The 19497-nt window shown below is 44.9% G+C and overlaps 1 protein-coding gene across 1 annotated transcript in view; it reads left to right on the forward strand.

Annotated features, from left to right (window-relative positions):
• Positions 1-19497, forward strand: part of PSD2 (pleckstrin and Sec7 domain containing 2) — a 74095-nt gene that overhangs the window by 29824 nt on the left and 24774 nt on the right. The window contains exons 3-5 of the mRNA XM_069104354.1: positions 7612-8100; positions 9131-9325; positions 19027-19107. Of these exons, the coding sequence (XP_068960455.1) occupies positions 7612-8100; positions 9131-9325; positions 19027-19107 (765 nt within the window). The remainder of the gene's footprint in view (positions 1-7611; positions 8101-9130; positions 9326-19026; positions 19108-19497) is intronic.

Raw genomic sequence — 19497 nt, forward strand, 5'->3', positions numbered from 1 at the left:
ACCAGAGTGAAACCTGATGGGAAAATCCCAGAGAAGACACAATGATTCTTTTTTTTTTGCTTTTTGGAGGGGTAAAGGGAGGGTGATTGGGGTTAAGTGACTTGCCCAAGGTCACACTGCTAGTAAGTATTAAGTGTCCGAGGCCAGATTTGAACTCAGATCCTCCTGACTCAAGGGCCGATGGTCTATTCACTGTGCCACCTAACCACTCCATGATTCATTTTTCTTGCCCAGGTTTACCCAGGGAGAGAGACAGAGAGGTCTGTAGATATTAGGAATGGCGATTGGCCAGAAGGGAACTGTGTATGGAGTATTTCAGAACCAGCCTGTGCATTAGGGAAAGAAGGGGTCCTAGATGCATACCCAGATGGAACTTTGTACAAGGTGTGAGAACAGGTGCCATCTGAAAACTTTGTCACCCACTACCTAATTCCAGGTTATAGATCCAGGGCTGACAGAAGGAACCTGTACTTAAGGGTGGTAATCTAGGGTAAGGAACTGATATAGGGCACTACCCTTTGTAATGAGAGAGAACAAAGTTTAGAAACAAGCAGTGGCAGTATACTTTGGACCCCCAGGAGCAGAGCATTTAATTCCGGCATCTGAACTACTCTGAAGCCTGCAGAGGAATAACCCAGGCAGGAATCTCAGACCAAAGGAAAGTTTGCAGTTCTGGCATGCCAAACGATCTCTTAGAGCCTCCTACCTGACTGATAGGGGCTGAGTCTAAAAGAAAATATGTAAGTGTACGCATGTATGTATATATACATGTATAGATAGATATACACACACAAAATTGGGCACAGAAATACATTTCACTCAATAGGGAACTAGGAGGGAAAGTTGGAGAAGGGAGAAGCAGGATTGAGAGGGAGGGTAGATTGAGGCAGGGATTAGTTCTAAGCAAAGCAAACTCTAGTAACTAAAGCTATACAAAAGTATTTATTGCTCTTTTTGAGATGGCAAAGAATGGTAATCTGATGGGGTCCCCATCAAGTGGGGAATAGCTGGGCAAGTTATGGTGTATTCAAATGTGATGGGGGCATTAGGTTCACAGATTAACTCAGTTCCAGTATAGCATAGTCTTACCAAGTTCCAGGGTCCAAAACTCCTGTGGACTCGTGTCCTGATCACACTCTGACTCTAGCTTGTCTGACTTCTTAGGGCATCTCTGTTGTTCTGGCAACAATGTTTGACCTGGAACCCTGGCTCCAAGATCACCATGGCTCTGGGGGACGCCTTTGCGTCTGGGGACTCCTTTCCATGCACTTAGAATTGAACAGGCCAAATGAAACAGAACAAAATCCCAAGCTAGAAGGCCTAAGGGCGAGGGAAAGGCTGCCCTTTCCCCACCTAGCTTAGTGAATGGTGTCCACGTTGTGAGTGGACAAGACCTTCATTCACCCATACAAGTCACTAGAAAGAGAGAGCTTATTCCTTGTCAGGTAGATTTCGAGATATAACCATTACTGGCTATGGAATGGAATGGGGCTGCTCCCACTCATGGGGTAGGGATACAAACAGTGTATTCTTCCAGAACCCAGTCCTATCTACTCTGCCTTTGTACTATCTATCTCTCAGAAGTCCTTCCCAGTTCCCCTTCATGCTGGAACCTTCCCTTTGAGATCATCTTCAATTTGTCCTGTGTGTGCCTTGTTCGTATATTGTTTCCTATTAGATCATAAGCTCCTCAAGGGCAAGTACTATTTGTACCTTCCTTTTAATCCTTGGAGTTTAGCACAGTGTCTTACATATTGTAGGAGATTAATGAATGGGTGTTAGTTGGCTGTTCCAACCCATCCATTCCAACTCCCCACTCTCCACCTTCAATTCTCACCCAGCCAGACTTGTGGTTCCCCCAGACATCCTGTAGTCACCCAGACATCTTGTGCTCACCCAGACATCTTGTGGTCCCCCAAACATCTTGTGCTCACCCAGACAGACATCTTGTCCCCTAGAAGCCTCAGAAGCTTATCTGGTTCTTGCTCTCAGCAATGGCTCTGCCAGCTGGGCCTGGGTTTGCCATTCATAGGATTATAGATTTAGAACTGGAAAAGGCCTTCGAACTCATCTAGACATGTATTTAAAGTTAGTATTAATAGAAAAGGATATTAGTAAGTTAGTTGAACAGTAAGGTCAAGCAACTTGGCCAAAGTCACACTGGTAAGTAGAAAAAAGCAGAGCTTGGATTCAAACTCAGGTCCTCTGCCTTTAGTCTCACATCTCTGGGATCTGGAAGTCAGGTTGCAGCTGAGCAAGGCAGGAGATGGTATAGAGTTCTCAAGTCTAAGCCCAAGTCCAAGTTCTCCTTCTGTTCCCTGCCCTCCTAGGGATTACTCATTGTAGGCTCAAAGATCTGGAGCTAGAAGGGACCCCGGAGGTCCTCTAGTCTATAATCTCCTCATTTTACATATGAGGGAAGAGAGATGAAATAGCTTCCTAAGGGGGCTGGAATAAAAAGCCTAAGAGATGGAGAGGGGCATTTGGACCTCTGACTCCAGAGCAGGATACTCTTTCCCCTGTACCATGTTGCCTTCTTGGAGGAAGATGGGAAGGAGGAAACCATAGCCAGAGTTTCCTAGCAGGAGGATTCTTTCCGGAAATGAAGTACAGAAATGCTTTGTTGTTTTCCTCTGGAGGTGGGGAGGCATTATGGGAGGCCGGAGCGTCAGGGCCCTGGGATGGGATGATGGATCCATCAAAGGCTAGGTCCACACCCCTTCCCTGCAATTTCCCAGAATGGCCAAACTTAAACCTTCTGTGTACCTAATAAAGCAACCAAATGACTTATTCTAAGCTTAGTCATCATCAATAAAAGTGAATATTCAAGTACAAAAACAGGAAAAAATCATGCACAAAAATGTAAGTTCTGTCATTTATAACTTTTTTTTTTTTAAAAAAGAGTGTGTTGTAGAAGAGAACTTGCTTTGAAATCAGAAAGATCTGGGATCAAATCCTATCTCTGACATATATTGACTATGTGACCATAGGCAAGTCATTTAATTTAGGATATTTACTGTTCCTTCCCTACATCAATTAAATCACAGGTCTAGTTCTCATCCCTTAAAAAAAAAAGTGTTTGGGATGACTAGGTGTTGAAATGAATAGAACATCGGCCCCGGAGTCAGGAGGACCTGAGTTCAAATCTGGCCTCAGACACTTAAAAATTACTAGCCATGTGATCTTGGGTAAGTCACTTAACCCCAATTGCCCTGCCCTCCCCCCTTCAAAAAGAAAAAAAAAAATTTAAAAAGTGTTTGTTTAATTTTAACAAGGCAGCAACAAAAATATCTTCTTGGCATTTATTTTTAAAAAAGTTTTATTGATATATTTTGTTTTTATATTACATTTACTAATTATTCACTCCCCTTCTTTGTGGTAAGTCTCTTGTAATAAAATAAAACAATTACTCAAAACTAACATTACAGTAATCTTATTTGAAAGTGCGTGCAACAAGCCACATAGGTAGCACCCACCTCTATTTTAAAAAATGAACAGGAATCTATTTTCTTTTTTTCCCACTTAATAGTACTTTATTTTTTTCCAATTATATATAAAAATCATCTTCAACATTCATTTTTATAAGATTTTGAGTTCCAAATTTTTCTCCCTCCTTCCCCATCCCCCTCCCCAAGGCAGCAAACAATCTGATATGGGTTATACATGTACAATCATGTTAAACATATTTCCATATTAGTCATGTTGTGAAAGAAGAATCAGAACAAAAGAGAAAAAACACAAAAAAGAAAACACAAAAAAACCCCCCAAAAAGTGAAAGTATGCTTCAATCTGCATTCAGACTCCATAGTTCCTTCTCTGGATGTGGATGGCGTTTTCCGTCATGAGTCATTTGGAATTGTCTGAAATCATTGCATTGCTGAGAAGAACTAAGTCTATCAAAGTTAGTCATTGCACATTGTGACTGTTATTGTGTACAATGTTCTCCTGGTTCTGCTCACTTCACTCAGCATCCGTTCATGTAAGTCTCAGAAATCTATTTTCTTTCCCTCCCACACCCCACCCCATTGAGGGGAAAAAAGAGAAAAGAAAAACAAATTTATTGTAGCAAATACACAGTCAAATAAATTCCTTTATTAGTATTTACTTTTTTAACTCTTAAGAATTCTTTACATTTCAGTGGTGCTGTTGATTGAGATGTAATGTAATAATATAATACAACAGTGTTTGATATAATGAATAGGGAGCTGGCCTTGGTGTCTGGAAAAGCTGGGTTTAAGTCATACCTCTGACACATACTAGTGAGATCCTTGGCAAATGTCTCAGAGCTCCTGGCAACTGGATTAAGTTACAGAGAAGTTGCCATCTGCACCAGAGGGGGCGTAGTTTCCTTACCAGGCTATTCCTACAACTAAGAAAACAGATCTAGACCAAAAGAAAAACCATCATCTTCGTTAGGAATATTAATATAATTAGATAATTAATATCACTATAGTCAGTCTGTATACTGCTTGGATTCTGCTTTCTTTCCTCTGTCATTTAGTACATATTCCTATATCTCACTGTATTATTCATATTCTTTGGTCTATTTTCCACTGGGGGAGTAGGGAGTGGGGTGGGGGTGGGGCTGATCCCTGGATATGACTGGGCTTTGAGCCAAACATATGAATTTGTTTGTAAATACTATAGTCCATTATCCATCTGAATACTGCAAATAGCATGGTGGCAAGCTTTCCTGGGCTCAGATTCTCTCTATCTCTTTCCCTTCTGTTTTGTTTCTTTTTGCCTTTTCCCTTGTGCTTCTGCTGTTCTCTGTCCCTGTTGGATTCTGTCTTTGACTGGGCCTTAACTCAGCCCATCAAGGAGTGAAGAATGGTATAGGGGAGAAATAGATGGAAAAGTTCCAGTCCTCCCTTCTCTGAGATAAACTTCCTGCTATGGTTCTTTTCTAGGATGTGGGTGAGACTGGGAGTGGAAATGGGGCAGCAGAATAGGTTGGGTTTGTCTCAGGAAGAGAGATCTTGGTGTGGAAGGTGGAGTCCTGGGCTATGCTTTGCATAACACTGGTCTCATGGCCATCGTGGGGCAATTGGGGCTGGACTATTGATGATTGCAAAAATTTTATTTTCAGTGAACAAAATTTATTTCCTTTCCCCTCCTCTCTCATTGAAAAGAAAGAAGGAAAAATAAAATTCTTACTGTAAATATGTATATAGTTGAACAGAACAAATGCCTATCTGGTTATGTCCAAAAAAATGTCTCATTCTGCTGCCTGGGTCCATCACCTCTCTGTCATTGTCTATTGATGACTGCAGATCTTCTCTCCTTTTCACCTTGAAAAACACTGTGCTGTTAGCCTATCTTTTTTTGTTCCTTCCCTGTGATTTTATTTGGTGCAGGGAATTCCTGGTGTGGAAATTCTCTTCACCAATGCAAATCAACAACTTGTCTAGTCTCAGAGTTTCCTGGGGAATTGAGAAATTCCATGACTTGCTGTGGCCACATAGCTAGCATGTGTGTGAGACGTGAGTTGACCCCAGCTCTTCCTGCCTCCAAGGTTACCTGCTTCTCTATCCACTACCCAGGGTTGTTTTCTGTCCCAACCTTCTCTCACGCTAGAGTTATGTATAATGCAGCCACCCTAATAGGCTGCGATTTCCATGAAAGCGGTGACTATGTCTTTGTTTATCATTGTCTCTCTGGGCTTCAGGTGACACGGAGAAGACATAATTACTGCCTTCAGGGATTTTATGGTTTAGGTGGGAAAATGACATCTATCCACACATGAAATGAAGAATAATTAAATGCTTAGCTGTGGTATAGACTGAAAGCACTGGAGGAGTTCATTGAGGGTTTAGATTAGTCTAGACTTCTGTGATCAAAGAAGGAAATAAAGCTTGATTTAAGTCTTGAAAGGTGAGTGGGATTTCGATGAATATAGGAGAAGGGAGCACATATCAGCTAGGGGTTGGGGGAAAACAAAAGTGCAGAATGAGACTGAATGCTTGTGGGTTGGTGAGCAGAACATCTTACTACTAGCTAATATTCGTATAACACTTAATATGTGCCAGGCACTGTGCCAAGCACTTATAATTGTGATTTCATTTAATCCTCACAACCAGCCCTGGGCCATAGGTGCTATTATTATCCCCACTTTACGACTGAGGAAACTGAGGAAGACAGAGGCTAAGTGACTTGCCCAGGATCACATAGCTAATAAGTGTGTGATGCTGGATTTGAACTCAGGTCTTCCTGACTACAGGCCTGGTGCCCTACTCTCTGTACCACCAGCAGAAGGTACCTGCAGGAGAATGATAGAAAATAAGGTCAGATCACCAGAGAAGTTACATATTATGGAGGACCTTGAATGACGGTTTAAACTTAGTGTAGGAGGCAAGAGGGAGCTATTATAGGTTCTAGATCAGGGGAGTGGCATCATATAAGAAGAAATTAAAGATTATTCTGGCATTAGTGTACGGGATGGGGATGAGGTGAGAGGAAGAGATGAAGGTAGGGAAGGAGCTGTTGTAAGAGTCTGGGGTGGGGGGCGCGGCTAGGTGGAGCAGTGAATAGAGCACCAGCCCTGGAGTCAGGAGGACCTGGGTTCGGATCCAGCCTCAGACACTTAACACACACAAAAAACTAGCCGTGTGACCTTGAGCAAGTCACTTAACCCCAATTGCCCTCCAAAAAAGCAAAAAAGAGTCTGGGAATGTGGAGATGAAGTCTGGACAAAGGCTGGGACAGTGGGCATGGGAAATGGAAGATTAAAGACCCATTTGGAGGGATAAATTGGCAGGAGGACTTGCTGCTAGCTAAATATAAAGAATAAAAGAAAGAGGAATCGGGGCGGTCAGGTAGCACAGTGAAAAGAGCACCTGCTCCAGTGTTGAGAAGACCTGGAGATCAAATCCCGGGCTCAGACACTTAGTACCCACCCAGAAACACCTGGTCGTGTAACCTTGAGCAAGTTACTTAACCCCAATTGCTTAGGGGTGGCCAGGTGGCTCAGTAAGAGTATCAGCTCCAGTGTCAGGATGATCTGGATCAAATCTGGGCTCAGATACTCAGCACTACACCCAGAAATAACTGGCCGTGTAACCTTGAGCAAATTACTTAACCCTGATTGCTTTAAAAAAAAAAAAAGAAAGAGGAATCAAGAGAAGATTCCAAGGTTTGATAGACATCAGAGCAGGGGGAGGGGCATGTGTAAGAATCAAGGTAGAAGGCTGAAAAATGAATTGGTATCTTTTTTTTTTTTTTTACATCACCTTCATTTCTGGAAGTTCTCTCACCCCACACCCAATGAAACTTGCCTTGTAACAAAAAGGGGAAAGATTTTAAAAAGTAATTAAAAAAACTAATCAACCTATCAACTGAGTCTGACAGTGCTTGCAGAATTCCATACCCATAGTCCCCCACCTCTGCAAAGAATTGCACTTCTGCAATGATTAAGGGAGAATTTCGAGAAAGGAGTGATCAATGTTGTCAAGTACAGCAGAGAAATCATGGAGAGCGTAGAGAAGAACATCAGAGAACAAACATAATTAAAGAAGGAAGAAGGAGTGGTGAAGGCCAGGGTCCTCTCCCATATTGTCCCCCTCCTTTCATAGGGTTGGGAGGGGTCTAACCTCAGGCCTTTGTGTTTTACAGGCTGTTTGAGGAGCCAGAGGCCAGTGAGTGCCCAGAGGATGCAGAGTCATTCCCCTTTAAGGACATCCAGGATGGTTTTAGCTCCACTTTTGAAAAGATTGTGGAATCGGAGCTGATGAAAGGGACCTACTACAGCAGCCTGGACTCCTTGGACGTGCTAAGCCTCACTGATGAGACCGACAGCTGTGTAAGCCTAGAGGTGCCCCTCACCCCACTCATCCAGCAGCGGGTCAAGGAGAGCCCAGAGCCAACTGAGGGCCGGCCAGAGGACAGGGATGGGCAAGACAGGGCCGAGGCAGGGTTGGTAGATGGGGACTTTGGGAGTCCCCTGAGACACTCCATTACCAGCAGCCGATCAGAAAACGTCCTGAGCCGACTCTCTCTGAAGGTTGTTCCCAATGGCTACCATGCTCCCACCACCCAGGACACAGAAGAAGAGGAGGAGGAGGAGGAGGAGGAAGATACAACCAAACTTATTAATTCTGTCAGGTAAGGCAGAAGGCTCACACGCCCCCTCACCACCCTTGGGCACTAGTCAGCACCCAGTATCAGTGACATCAGTCCTCTTTTGCCATAGGTAATTAAGGCCCAAGGGCAAAGTCTTGCATTACTTCCCACTGATATGCTCTGTGACTGTGGGTAGCTGTCTTGAGCATTGTGGGTCTTAGTTTCCCTGACTGGGCCTGTGGCAAAGAAAGCCAGCAGCCGGGGGTTGAATCTTGTTGCACCATCGCAGGATTTCTGAGGGGACATAACAAGTTTAGCACTGATAGTTTATTGAACCTATTCCTCCTAGGAGGTGTGTGAAATTTCAGGGACACAAGCACAATGCCTTGCTGTCCTTGGGGATGTGGGGAAGGAGAACAGGGCAGGACGAAACGAAGGTCCCATCTTAGAGGGAGGGAAGTACTAACTGCATGCAGAGTCCAACACTGTATGCAGGGCTATCAGGCCCTTTTCAAGTCATGTTCCATGGAAATGTCAAAGCCTCAGTCTTTCATTCCTTACATGCTACTAGGTTAGCGAAGATCTACAGAGTGTTTTGGGCCACAAGGTGCTCCCAAGGTCATTTTGCCCACACCCTTGCTTCCAGACATGACCTTTCTCCCTCCCTCCCCAACCAGGTCCTAACTGCTGAGGGTCCATTTGACTCTCAAAGATCTTAGGTTTGAACCTCACCTCCATTACTTGCTACCTGTATGACCTTATACAAGTCATTTTATCTTTTTCTGGACTTCATTTTTCTTACCTTTAAGATTAAATGATTGGACCAAGATTCCCTCCAGGTCTAAAAAGGTCTTTGAGTCCATGAGCTTCCATAATAGGAGAAAGGAGAAATATCTAGTGGTCTTGACAGTTCCACCCAAGGCCTTACTTCTCCCACTGAAGTTTCAGTTCGTTTTCCTTGTTCTGCCCCACAAATGTTACTGTAAAGGGCTATTCCCGAGCTTCAGCCCTTCTCACCACTTTTCAGACACTCCATACCCCTGCACTTATGTTGCCCCTCTTTTTACCCCAGTGACCCAAGCTTGAAGGATGCATTATCAGACTCGGATTCTGACCTGGGCAGCATGGAGCAGCTGGATCACGGGAGTACAGACACATTGGCCAATGGATGCCAGGCAGTCAATGAGGCAGCCAAGAGGTTAGCCCGGCGTCTCTATCACCTGGAGGGCTTCAAGCGCTGTGACATCGCCCGCCAACTCAGTAAGAAGTGAGTGCCCCCTCCTTTGCTCCTTCCCATCTCTAATGCCTACTATCTGTATGACCTTGGGCACTTAAACTTCCTTGGGTCTCAGTTTCCTCATCCGCAAAATGGGGAGTGGGTTGGACTAATTGGCTTCTCATATCCTTTCTAGCCCAAAACCTGTGATGCTACTGCTATGCCCTTTCCTCCAGTCTGCTAGGGCAGACATTCCTTTCCTCCTTGTTGTCATTGTTTATTGAGAAGAGCTGTGGGCTTGGAGTAAGCTGCTACCCGGGTTCTAGTTCAGACTCTGCTACAAAGTAGCCATGGGGAATTTGGGCAAGTTACTTCCCATCTATAGGCCACAGTTTACCCATCTGCCAAATGATGTTTATCCCACCCACCTCACAGGATCATAGACTGTCAGAGCCAAGGGAATCTTCCGTAGAGGAAGTGACTTCTGCAGGTTACTCCTGACTCCTAGTTCTGACATTTTTGCATTCAGTATCAGGATGGTTGGGATTCTGATTGAATAAGTCAGTCAAAAAGCCTTTATTCAGCTTCTACTGTGTGCCAGGCACTGGGGATGCAAAGAAAGTCAAAAGATACTTCCTGCCCTCAAGGAGCTCACAATCTAGTGAATGTGCAAACGTGCAAACAACTATGTACAGACAAGAAATATATAGGATAAATTGAAGATAATCAATAGAGGGAAGACATTAAGGGGGGTTATGAAAGGCTTTTCATAGAAGATGGGGTTTTACCTGGGACTTGAAGGAAGGCATGGGAGACTGGAGGCAGAGACAAGGAGGTGAAGTATTCTAGGACTGGGGTGGGGGGAGTGATGACAATGCCCAGAGTCTAAAGATGAAGAGTCTTGTCCTCAGAAAGACAAGGAGGCCAGGGTCACTAGATGGCAGGGTACCTGGAGGGGAGGAGTGTATAAGAAGACTGGGGAAGGTAGGAGGGGTCCAGGTTGTGAAGGGCTTTGAATAACAAAGGATCTTATGTTTTATCCTGGAGGTAACAGGAATTTGTTGAATGCTAGAGTGACATAGTCAGACCTGTACTTTAGGGTGATTAATTTGACAGTTGAGTAGAGGACAGATTGGCATGGGGAGGGACTTGAGGCAGGTGGACCAATCACAGATTATTGCAGTGTTCCAGGTGAGTCGATGAGGGTTTGTACCAGGTAGGGTTAGAGGAGATAAAGGGGCACATATGAAAGAATATTATTAAAGTGGCATCGACAGACTTTGGTAACAGATTGGATGGGGAGAAGGGGTGAGAAAGTGAGGTGTCAAGGATGACACCTCTATTCCCAGCCTGATTGTCTAGAAGGGTGGTGATGCCCTGCATGGTAATAGGGAAGCTCAGAAGGGGGAAGGTTTTGGGAGAAAGAAAATGAGTTCATTTTTAGACATGCTGAGTCTAAGGTGACTACAGGAAATCTAGTTTGAGATATCTAATAGGTAGTTGGAAATGTGAGTTTGGGGGTTAGGGCTGGATAAGTCAATCAGAGAATCATTAGCATAGAGATTATAAATGGGAGTTGATGAGGATCACCAAGGGAAATAGTATAGAGCAGGGGTGGGGAACTTGTGGCCTCCATGTTTGGATTCAGTCAAAGGGCCAAACTTGAGGACCTAGAGGGTCACATGTGGCCTCAAGGCCAAAAATTCCCCACCCCTGGAGAGGAGGAAGAGAAGAAGGCTCAGGATAGAGCCCTGTGGGACACTCACCATTAGCAAGTGTGATCTGGATAGAAATCTAGTAAAGGAGCCAAAGAAAGAGCCATAAGACAGATAAGGGGGAGAACCAGGATTGAAGAGTGTCATGGAAACCAAGAGAGCAGAGGGTCTCAAGGAGAAAAGGGCGATTGACATTGTTGAGGGATGTCAATACACCTGAGGAAGGTTCAAGCCTTCCCTCCTGAAAGCTGCCATCAACACTGTCATTATCAGAGTGGCTAGGACCCAGTTGGACACAGGTCCTGACTTGGGGAACTTTTAGTTTGGGGACCATGGAAGCTTAGAATAATAATGGGGCAATTCCACTGACCTCAAATTATTCTATTTCTTCTCTCCTCACCCTCCTCCCTGGATAATGTCCTTGTTCCTGCTGGTGTCCTAAATAGGTTTCCTTTCTGAGCTATACAGGGCCATTGCTTCTGCCCCAGGGGGGCGGGAGAGTTTAGGAATGAGGTAAAGGCAGTGGGGATAGACTGCTCTCAGTTGCCCTGAACCAGGCTGGAGATTTCCAAGTGCAATGGTGATTCTCCTACCTGTTTAAGTAGGTAAAGGCAGGTAAATGAGGACAAGCCAGTCCCTCTGTGGGTCAATCAGGCTGGAATGTTGTGGGTTTCTCTTAAGGCTCGAGATAAAGTTCATTTTGTATGTCTAGTCAGTCATTTACCATGGACTGAATGACCCGAGCACCTAGGATGTACATTGGATGGAGAGCTGGGCTGGGAGTCAGGAAGACCTGAGTTCAAATCTTGCCTCAGATACTTGCCAGCTATGTGATGCTGGGTAAATCACTTAATCTCTCAATTTCAATTTCCTCACCTACAGAATGAGGGAGCCGGACATGACGGCCTTTAAGGTTCCTTCCAGCTTTACATCTCATATCCTAAGATCATTTTCACCCACTGCCCCCCTACCTGGAACGCTCTTTCTCTTTCTCTTCACCTCCTGCCTTCCCTGGCTTCCTTCAAGGCCCAGTTAAAATTCCATATCCTACAAGAAACCTTTCCAATCCCTCCTAATTCTGTTGATTGTTTCCTGTATGTCCTATACATAACTTGTTTGTATGCAGCTGTGTTCACGTTGCCTCCCCCCCCACCCCCGCCCCACCATGAGATCGTAATGGCAGGAACTGTCTTTTACCTTTGTTTATATTCCTAATGCCTCACACAGGGCCAGGCACCGTGCTCAACAAACAAACACACAAATAAAAGGAGCTTCATAAACGCTTATTGACTAGGACCAACTGATTGTTGGTGAATGGAGCTCCAGTCTAGGCACCGTATGACGGCACGCAGGGGAAGGAGATGGAACAGACTGACTTGCTCTAATGACTCTGGGAGGCAGTGATGACAGTATTGAAGTCGGATCCAGTTTGTCAGGTGCTTAGAATAAGCTGAACCAAGATGGGACAGAGGCTGGGCCAGCAGCTAAGCCCCCCTTCCAGGAGGAAGACGGAAGGGACGCCTGGGCGGGTGGTGTGGCCCGATCCTCGTGGGCCTCCTCTGGGGTCCTGGGCATCCAGGACTGTGTGTGTCAGTGTCCGCATGCCTCTGGCCCCATCTGCTTGTCAATGCAGCTGCATCTTCAATATCACAGTCCCTGAGAGTCTCCAGGCTCACCTCCCTCCCATTTGTGTTGTTTGTGTGTCCTCAGGGAAATAGACATGTAAACTCCTCAACAGCCCAAGAGGAGTTTTCTCCCTCCATCCCCTGACCTCCAAACCACGGGGATCAATGGCAGGACCGGGAGTGAGTACTTTGTTATTCCTGACCATATATAAAAACATATAAGGGTCTTTGCACCCCCTGGTGGTCAAAAGAGGGAAAGCCTTCTTTCCTAAAATCATTTCCTAAAGTCATGTCTGGCTCTCTGTGGTCTCTTTTGGGGTTTTCTTGGCAGAGGTACTAGAATTGTTTGCCATTTCCTTCTCCAGCTCATTTTACAGATGGAGAACTGAGGCAAACAAGGTAAAGTGACTTGCCCAGGGTCATGCAATTAGGAAGTATCTGAGGTCAGGATAGTCTCCCTGACTCCAGGGCCAGGGCTCTATCCACTGTGCCACCTAGCTACCCCTCATAAAATCATACTGATCAACTTAAATTCAATCCAATAAACATTTATTAAGCACCTACTATGTTCCAAGTACTTTGCTAGGTTCGGAGGATAAAAAACCAAAGGCAAAAGACAGTCCCTGCCCTGGAGGACCTTAAAATCTACTTGGGGGGAAAACATAGGAACAAATATATACAAAACAAGCTATATGCAGGATAAATAAGAAATGATTAAAGAAGGAAAAGCATTGGATTTAAGAGGGCTTAGGGAAGGCTTCCTGTGGAAGGTGGGATTTTAGTTGGGACTTAAAGGAAGCTGTGGGGGGGGGGGGGTCAGGAGGGAGAGCCAGGTAATAAAGAGCTTTGGATACCAAATGGAGCTTTTTGTTTTTGCCTCTGGAGGCAATAGGAAGCTGGAGTTCATCAAGTGGTGTGTGTGTGACATGGTCATTTCATCAAATCATGTCAGGATGATCAGGTGGTTAATTGGGATCAGAGATTTTAGAGTGGGGAGACGCCTTAGGGGTAATCTGGTCCAAACCCCCCATTTGGAAGGTGAGGAGGCCTGGGGGTTTAAATGCCTTTGCCTGAATCCTACAGGTAACAGGGGGGAAGTGCCAGGATTCCAGTGGACATCTCCAAATCCAGCATATTACTTCTTTCCACAGAACTGGAAGGGAATTGTAGACATCACCTCTTCTAACCCCTTCACTTTATAGACAAGAAACCAAGACTTGGAGAAGGAAAATTAATCTGACCTATATCGCACAGCCAATTAATGCCAGAGCTGGCTAGAATGAAGATTTCATGGCTCCTAATTCCAGGGCTCTTTCAAGACCCTTGATAGAATTGTGCCTGGCTTTAGGGATACAAGCAGAGATGTGCTGCAGTTGACTTGTACAAGAGAGATGCTTGTTAAATTTGCAGTGTGAACATTTACAACTCAGCAATTAGCAAATAATACAAATCAGGCTTTGATTTGTTGTTTTGTTGATTGTCTATCTGGGTGGGGAGCCTGCAGCCTTGAAGCCATATGTGACTCTCTAGGTCTTCAAGTGCAGCCCTTCCACTGAATCCAAACTCCACAGAACAAATCCCCTTAAGAAAAGAATTTATTGTGTAAAACTTGGACTCAGTCAAAAGGCCACACCCAAGGACTTTAGAAGGCCACATGTGGCCTTGAGACCCCAGCTTCCCTACCCCTTCGAGTCTAGACTTAAGAAAGGGATGAAGGAAACTTAAAAGGGTAATGGGTACACCCCTTGTTTGGGTCTTTTTAATTTTTGGAGAGCCTATCGTTAAATATTTACTAATCCACTCCTGAATCCAAGGAAGAATAAAATATAGTCCTTCCTATAAAATATAGCTGTAGAGGCAAGATTTACTCATACAAAACAATGAGTGACACAAGACAAACTATTACCAAATGTAAGAGTTTGGGGAATAGAGTAAATTCACTGTGAGAGGAGAGTATTACAGCCTGGAGTAATCCAGGGAGGCTTGCTAGAAGAGCAACCCACTTGGGCTGGGCCCCGAAGGGTGAGCAGAATACATAACAAGGGGTGCAACAAGCCAAAGGGAAATGGTGGGAGTAAGAATGGTATGGATATCCTGCTGTCTTGGTGGCCTCCTTCTGACCTCTTTCAGGATAGCATTTCAAATCATGCTCCTGCAACTGATTTTGATCTTGTGATTTCTTGACTTTGGAGTATATGTAGGGTATTCCAAAAGCTAGTAGGGAAGTCACTCCAGCTCCTTCTTTCAAGTCTTCCTGGTAAATGCCAAGCCCATTATGACAAGGCTAGCCTGCCATCTTTGCTACCTCAGTTCAACTCAATAAATATTTATAAAGCATTTATACTTTAAGCTGTGTGCAGCTGTGTGCCAGATGCCAGACTAGGTGCTGGATACACAAAAACAAAATCAAAACAGTCTCTGACTTCAAGGAACCTACATTCTACTTGGGGGTGGTGTTAGCAGTATACAATACAACATGTCTCCTGCCTTTGTGATCCTGGGTTGGACAATTAACCACTCAGGTTCTCAGATTCTTAATCTGTAAAAGGAGGGGGGGGGGTGCAGCTAGGTGGCACAGTGAATAGAGCACTGACCCTGGAGTCGGGAGGACCTGACTTCAAATCCGGCCTCAGACACTTGACACTCACTAACCGTGTGACCTTGGGCAAGTCACTTAACCCCAATTGCCCTGCCTTTCCCCCCCTCCAAAAAAAAAAGGAGGGGGTTGGAACAGATATATAAAACAAGGAAAACTGAGGGGAATGGGGAGAGATTATAAATAACTGGGGAGGGGTAATCAAAGAAATGTTATGGAGGAGGTGATACCTGAGTTGGGTCTTGAAAAAGGACAAGAATTATGACAATGGTAGGTGAAAAAGGACACTCTAGAGACAGGGACCAGCTGGTGTGAAGATCTAGAGCAGGGAGATAGAGCACTGAGTTTGAGGACTTGCTATGTTTGTTTTGGGGAGGATGGGGGAAGAATAAGGATTCATATAGTACCTATTATGTACCAGGCACTGTATATAATTATAATCTGGTCTGGTGCTCACAGCAACTGTGGAAGGTAAGTACTATTATTATCTCTATTTTATATTTGAAGAAAATGAAGCAAAGAGAGGTTAAGTGACTTGCCTGGGGTTACACAGCTAGGAAGTGTCTGAGATTGGATTTGAACTCAGGTCTTCCTGACTCCAGGCCCAGGGATGTATCTACTGTGCCACCATCTGTTTCAAGGAGCTTGAATCTGAGTAGGGGAAGACACCACTGATGATTTCAGCTACAAGTCAGATGGAAAGGCCCAGTGGTTCTTAGGATGCTGCTGTAAAGCAGATGGTAACTAATTTTCTTTAATGTCATTTCAATTGATAAAAATCATATCTGTTTCTGGTGTTGAACAATTTAAGCATGCCAAGGACCTGGATGGTGAGAAGTATCTTTTCTAGGCCTTCATTAGCTGTGGCCGTGTGAAGGAGTTAATAGTGCGGAGCCATGGAAGGTTTCCGAGAGGAGTGATGTGGTTGGACCTGGATCTCAGATTATTTTGGCAGTTAAGTGAAAGATGAATTAGAGAGATGGAGAATCAGTAAGTCAGTAAGTTAAGAGCTCACAATTTAGAAGTTAAATCAAGAGGTGACGCGAAACTAAGCTCAAGGTGATAGTGATGTTAGGGGAAAGACAGCAATGTTTTCAGGAGATATTATGGAGGAGACCTCCAAAGACTGAGAGTCATGAGAAGGCTAACAATATTAAAAATTGCAGTGAGAGAGAAAAGAGGACTAAGAAAGGTCATCAGATTTAGGGGGTGAGGGTTCACTGGTTACCTTGGAGGGGCAGTCAGGTGGCACAGTGGATAGAGCACCAGGAAAACCTGAGATCAAATGCAGCCTCAGTCACTTGCTAGCTGTGTGACCTTGGCTAAGTCATTTAACCTTGTTTGCCTCAGTTTCCTTACCTTTAAAATGAGCTGGAGAAGGAAATGGTAAACCACTCCGGAATCTTTGTTAAGAAACCTCCAAATTAGGGGCAGACAGGTAGCACAGTGAGTAAGAGCACCGGCTCCAGTGTTGGGATGACCTGGGGATTGAATCCCAGGCTCAGATACTTAGCACCCACCCAGAAACACCTGGCCGTGTAACCTTGAGCAAGTTACTTAACCCCAATTGCTTAAAAAAAAAAAAAAGAAACCTCCAAATTGGGGCGGCTAGGTGGCACAGTGAATAAAGCACCGGCCCTAGAGTCAGGAAGACCTGGGTTCAAATCTGGCCTCAGACACTTAACACAAAAACTAGCCATGTGACCTTGGGCAAGTCACTTAACCCCAAACTGCCCTCCAAAAAGCAAAAAGAACAAAACAAAAAAGAAAGAAACCTCCAAATGGGATCATGAAGAGTCGAAAACAATTAGAAAAACAATAACAATCACAATGATTTTGGAGAGAGCAGCTTCAGGGGAGTGATGAGACAGATACTGAGAAGGGAGCGGGTGGGATAAAGTAGAGAATTCTAATAATACTAATAACAGCAATATTATTCTCATTTTTATATCACTCCAAGGTTTGTAAACCACCAGCCACTTATCTCCCTTAACTCTCACAACAGCCCTGTGAAGCAGGTGCTATTATTATCCCCATTTCATTGATCAGGGGAGCCAGAGATGCAAAGTAGCAGACCAATTGTTTGGGGGCCTTCTCCATTCCTGTGAGGATGCAGGAAAGGAGTTTCTTTCCGATCCCTGAGGACCTGGGTGATTGTGGGAGGGAGTTGAAGACAAAGATCTAGGTCTCCAGGGACTTTAGACAGGAGGCACCAGCTCAGTGATTCTGTCCCTGAATGAGGCGCCACTAGAAGTTCCCCTAAATGTGCAGCACAAGCTCCGCTTTGTGTCACACCTGATGCCTGAGACTCTAGTCCTTAAGATGTTTGGGTTGGTGCATGAAGCCCTTGGTCCTTCCAGTGAGATCATTCTGGTGTATGAGGCCGGGAGTAGGCCTATACTTGGCCCTTGCCTGAGCTCCCACTGTTCACCTTTCTAGGTGTGATATCTGACCCTTGGGGGCAAAATACATCAACTTTCAAGTCAAAACAATAAAGTGCCTTGGACCCCAGGGCAAGGAACCTCATTGGGGATCAGGGGTATGTGGATTCTGCCACGTCATTCCTTTCTCAATGGATGAGGGTCCTGGACACTCAGCTTTTTGGAGAAGGCTTTATTTTACTCTTTATTGGGTCTGAAGCTTTTGTTGCTGTAAAGTTGTGGACAATTCTTGGTGACCCTGTGGACTATATATATATATATATATATATATATATATATATATATATTACATGGGGTTTTCGAGGTATGCCACTTCCTTCGGCAGTGGATGAGGATAAGCAGAGGTTAAGTGACTTGTCCAGAGTCACTCACTACACCAGCTGCACAGCTAGTATGGGCCTGAGGCCAGATTTGAGCTCAGCTCTTCCTGACTCCAGACTCAGTGCTTTACACAATAAGCCACCCAGATGCCTCCTGAAGTCTTTCTTCATCCCCTAAATCCGTAGACCCCCATCTTGGTCCTGTCTCGTTTCCAAAGGAACAAAGTAATGTGCTAGAGCTGGGACTGGTGGATCCTCCCAGGGACCTCATGTCTACCCCACCCCATCTCAGGGAATGCTCCTGGGGAGAAATATTTTTTAAAAATTTCTTAGGCAAAAGAAGCAGAGGAGAACTGTAATGAAACAGGCACTTAACTCTGGTTGTTTGTGGGCACTGCAGAAGCCAAAATTTTTGGAATCTGGCAGATGGAGGTTAACAAGAGTTACCTCCCACCATCTCACTGGGATTTGGAGGATAAATGAAGTTGGAAACTTCAGGCCTTCATTTTTTCTCTTTCTTTTCCTCCCTGATCCCCACTTCTATTTCTCTTTCTCTTCTCACTCCTTCTCTCTTCTCCCCCCTCATTTTTTCATCCCCACCCCTCCATTTGCTCTCTTCTCTTGCCTTCCTTTACTCTTTTCCCTCTCTCCCTCCTCTCTTGTCTCTCTGTCTCTGTTACTCTCCCTCCCTCCCCTTTATCTCTCTCTATCTCTGTCTCTGTCTATCTGTCTCTCCCCCTCCCCCTTGCTGCTCTGGCCATTCCACTTGGGATGGCAAACTAGGGGCATCCTTGGTAATGGGATGCATTGCCAGGGCCTGCCTGGGTGGCCAAACACCAGATATCCCTTCTTTTGCCCTTTCCATCTGCACCCCCCTCAAAATGGGAGGAAAGAACAATAATTGGTGATAGTCATTTTCCTGGGGAGACTCTCAATCAGCCTTATCCTGGGGGGGGGTGCCCTGCCTTGGTCACCTCCGGGTGTTCTGATGTCAAGGGGGGCACATGCTAGCTCTTACCTTGTCTGACCCATTCTTCTTTCTCCTCTCCTTGTAGTAATGAGTTCAGCAGGCTGGTAGCTGAAGAGTATCTCAGCTTCTTTGATTTCTCAGGCCTGAGCCTGGATAGAGCACTCAGGTGAGCCAATGCCCCTGGAATAAGTGGGGACCACGATTCCATGATGAGTTTGGCTTCTGGTCCCTGCACTGTCACTGACTCATTGACCAGCTGGATGATTTTGGACAAGTGAATACCTCTCTCTGGGTCTCAGTTTCCCCATCTGTTAAGGGGGAAGGGGGAGATACTGACAACTATGGGCTCGGCCCAAGTGCCATTTCCAGAAAAGGAGAATTTTCTCCATTTGTTTGTGATTCCCATTCCCACCCCCACCTCCCATTGTATATACTTTGTGTATATTTTGTATTTATTTGCTTTTTCCTTCTCCCAAGTGAACAAATGCCTCCTGAGGGTAGGAATTGCATTAATTGTTTCATTTTTGTCTTTTGTATGCCCTTCACCTGGTACAGA

The sequence above is a fragment of the Petaurus breviceps genome, unplaced genomic scaffold (genome assembly GCF_028583685.1).
Source record: "Petaurus breviceps papuanus isolate PSGF00001 unplaced genomic scaffold, PetGlider_PUasm1.0 685, whole genome shotgun sequence".
NCBI lineage: Eukaryota > Metazoa > Chordata > Mammalia > Diprotodontia > Petauridae > Petaurus > Petaurus breviceps.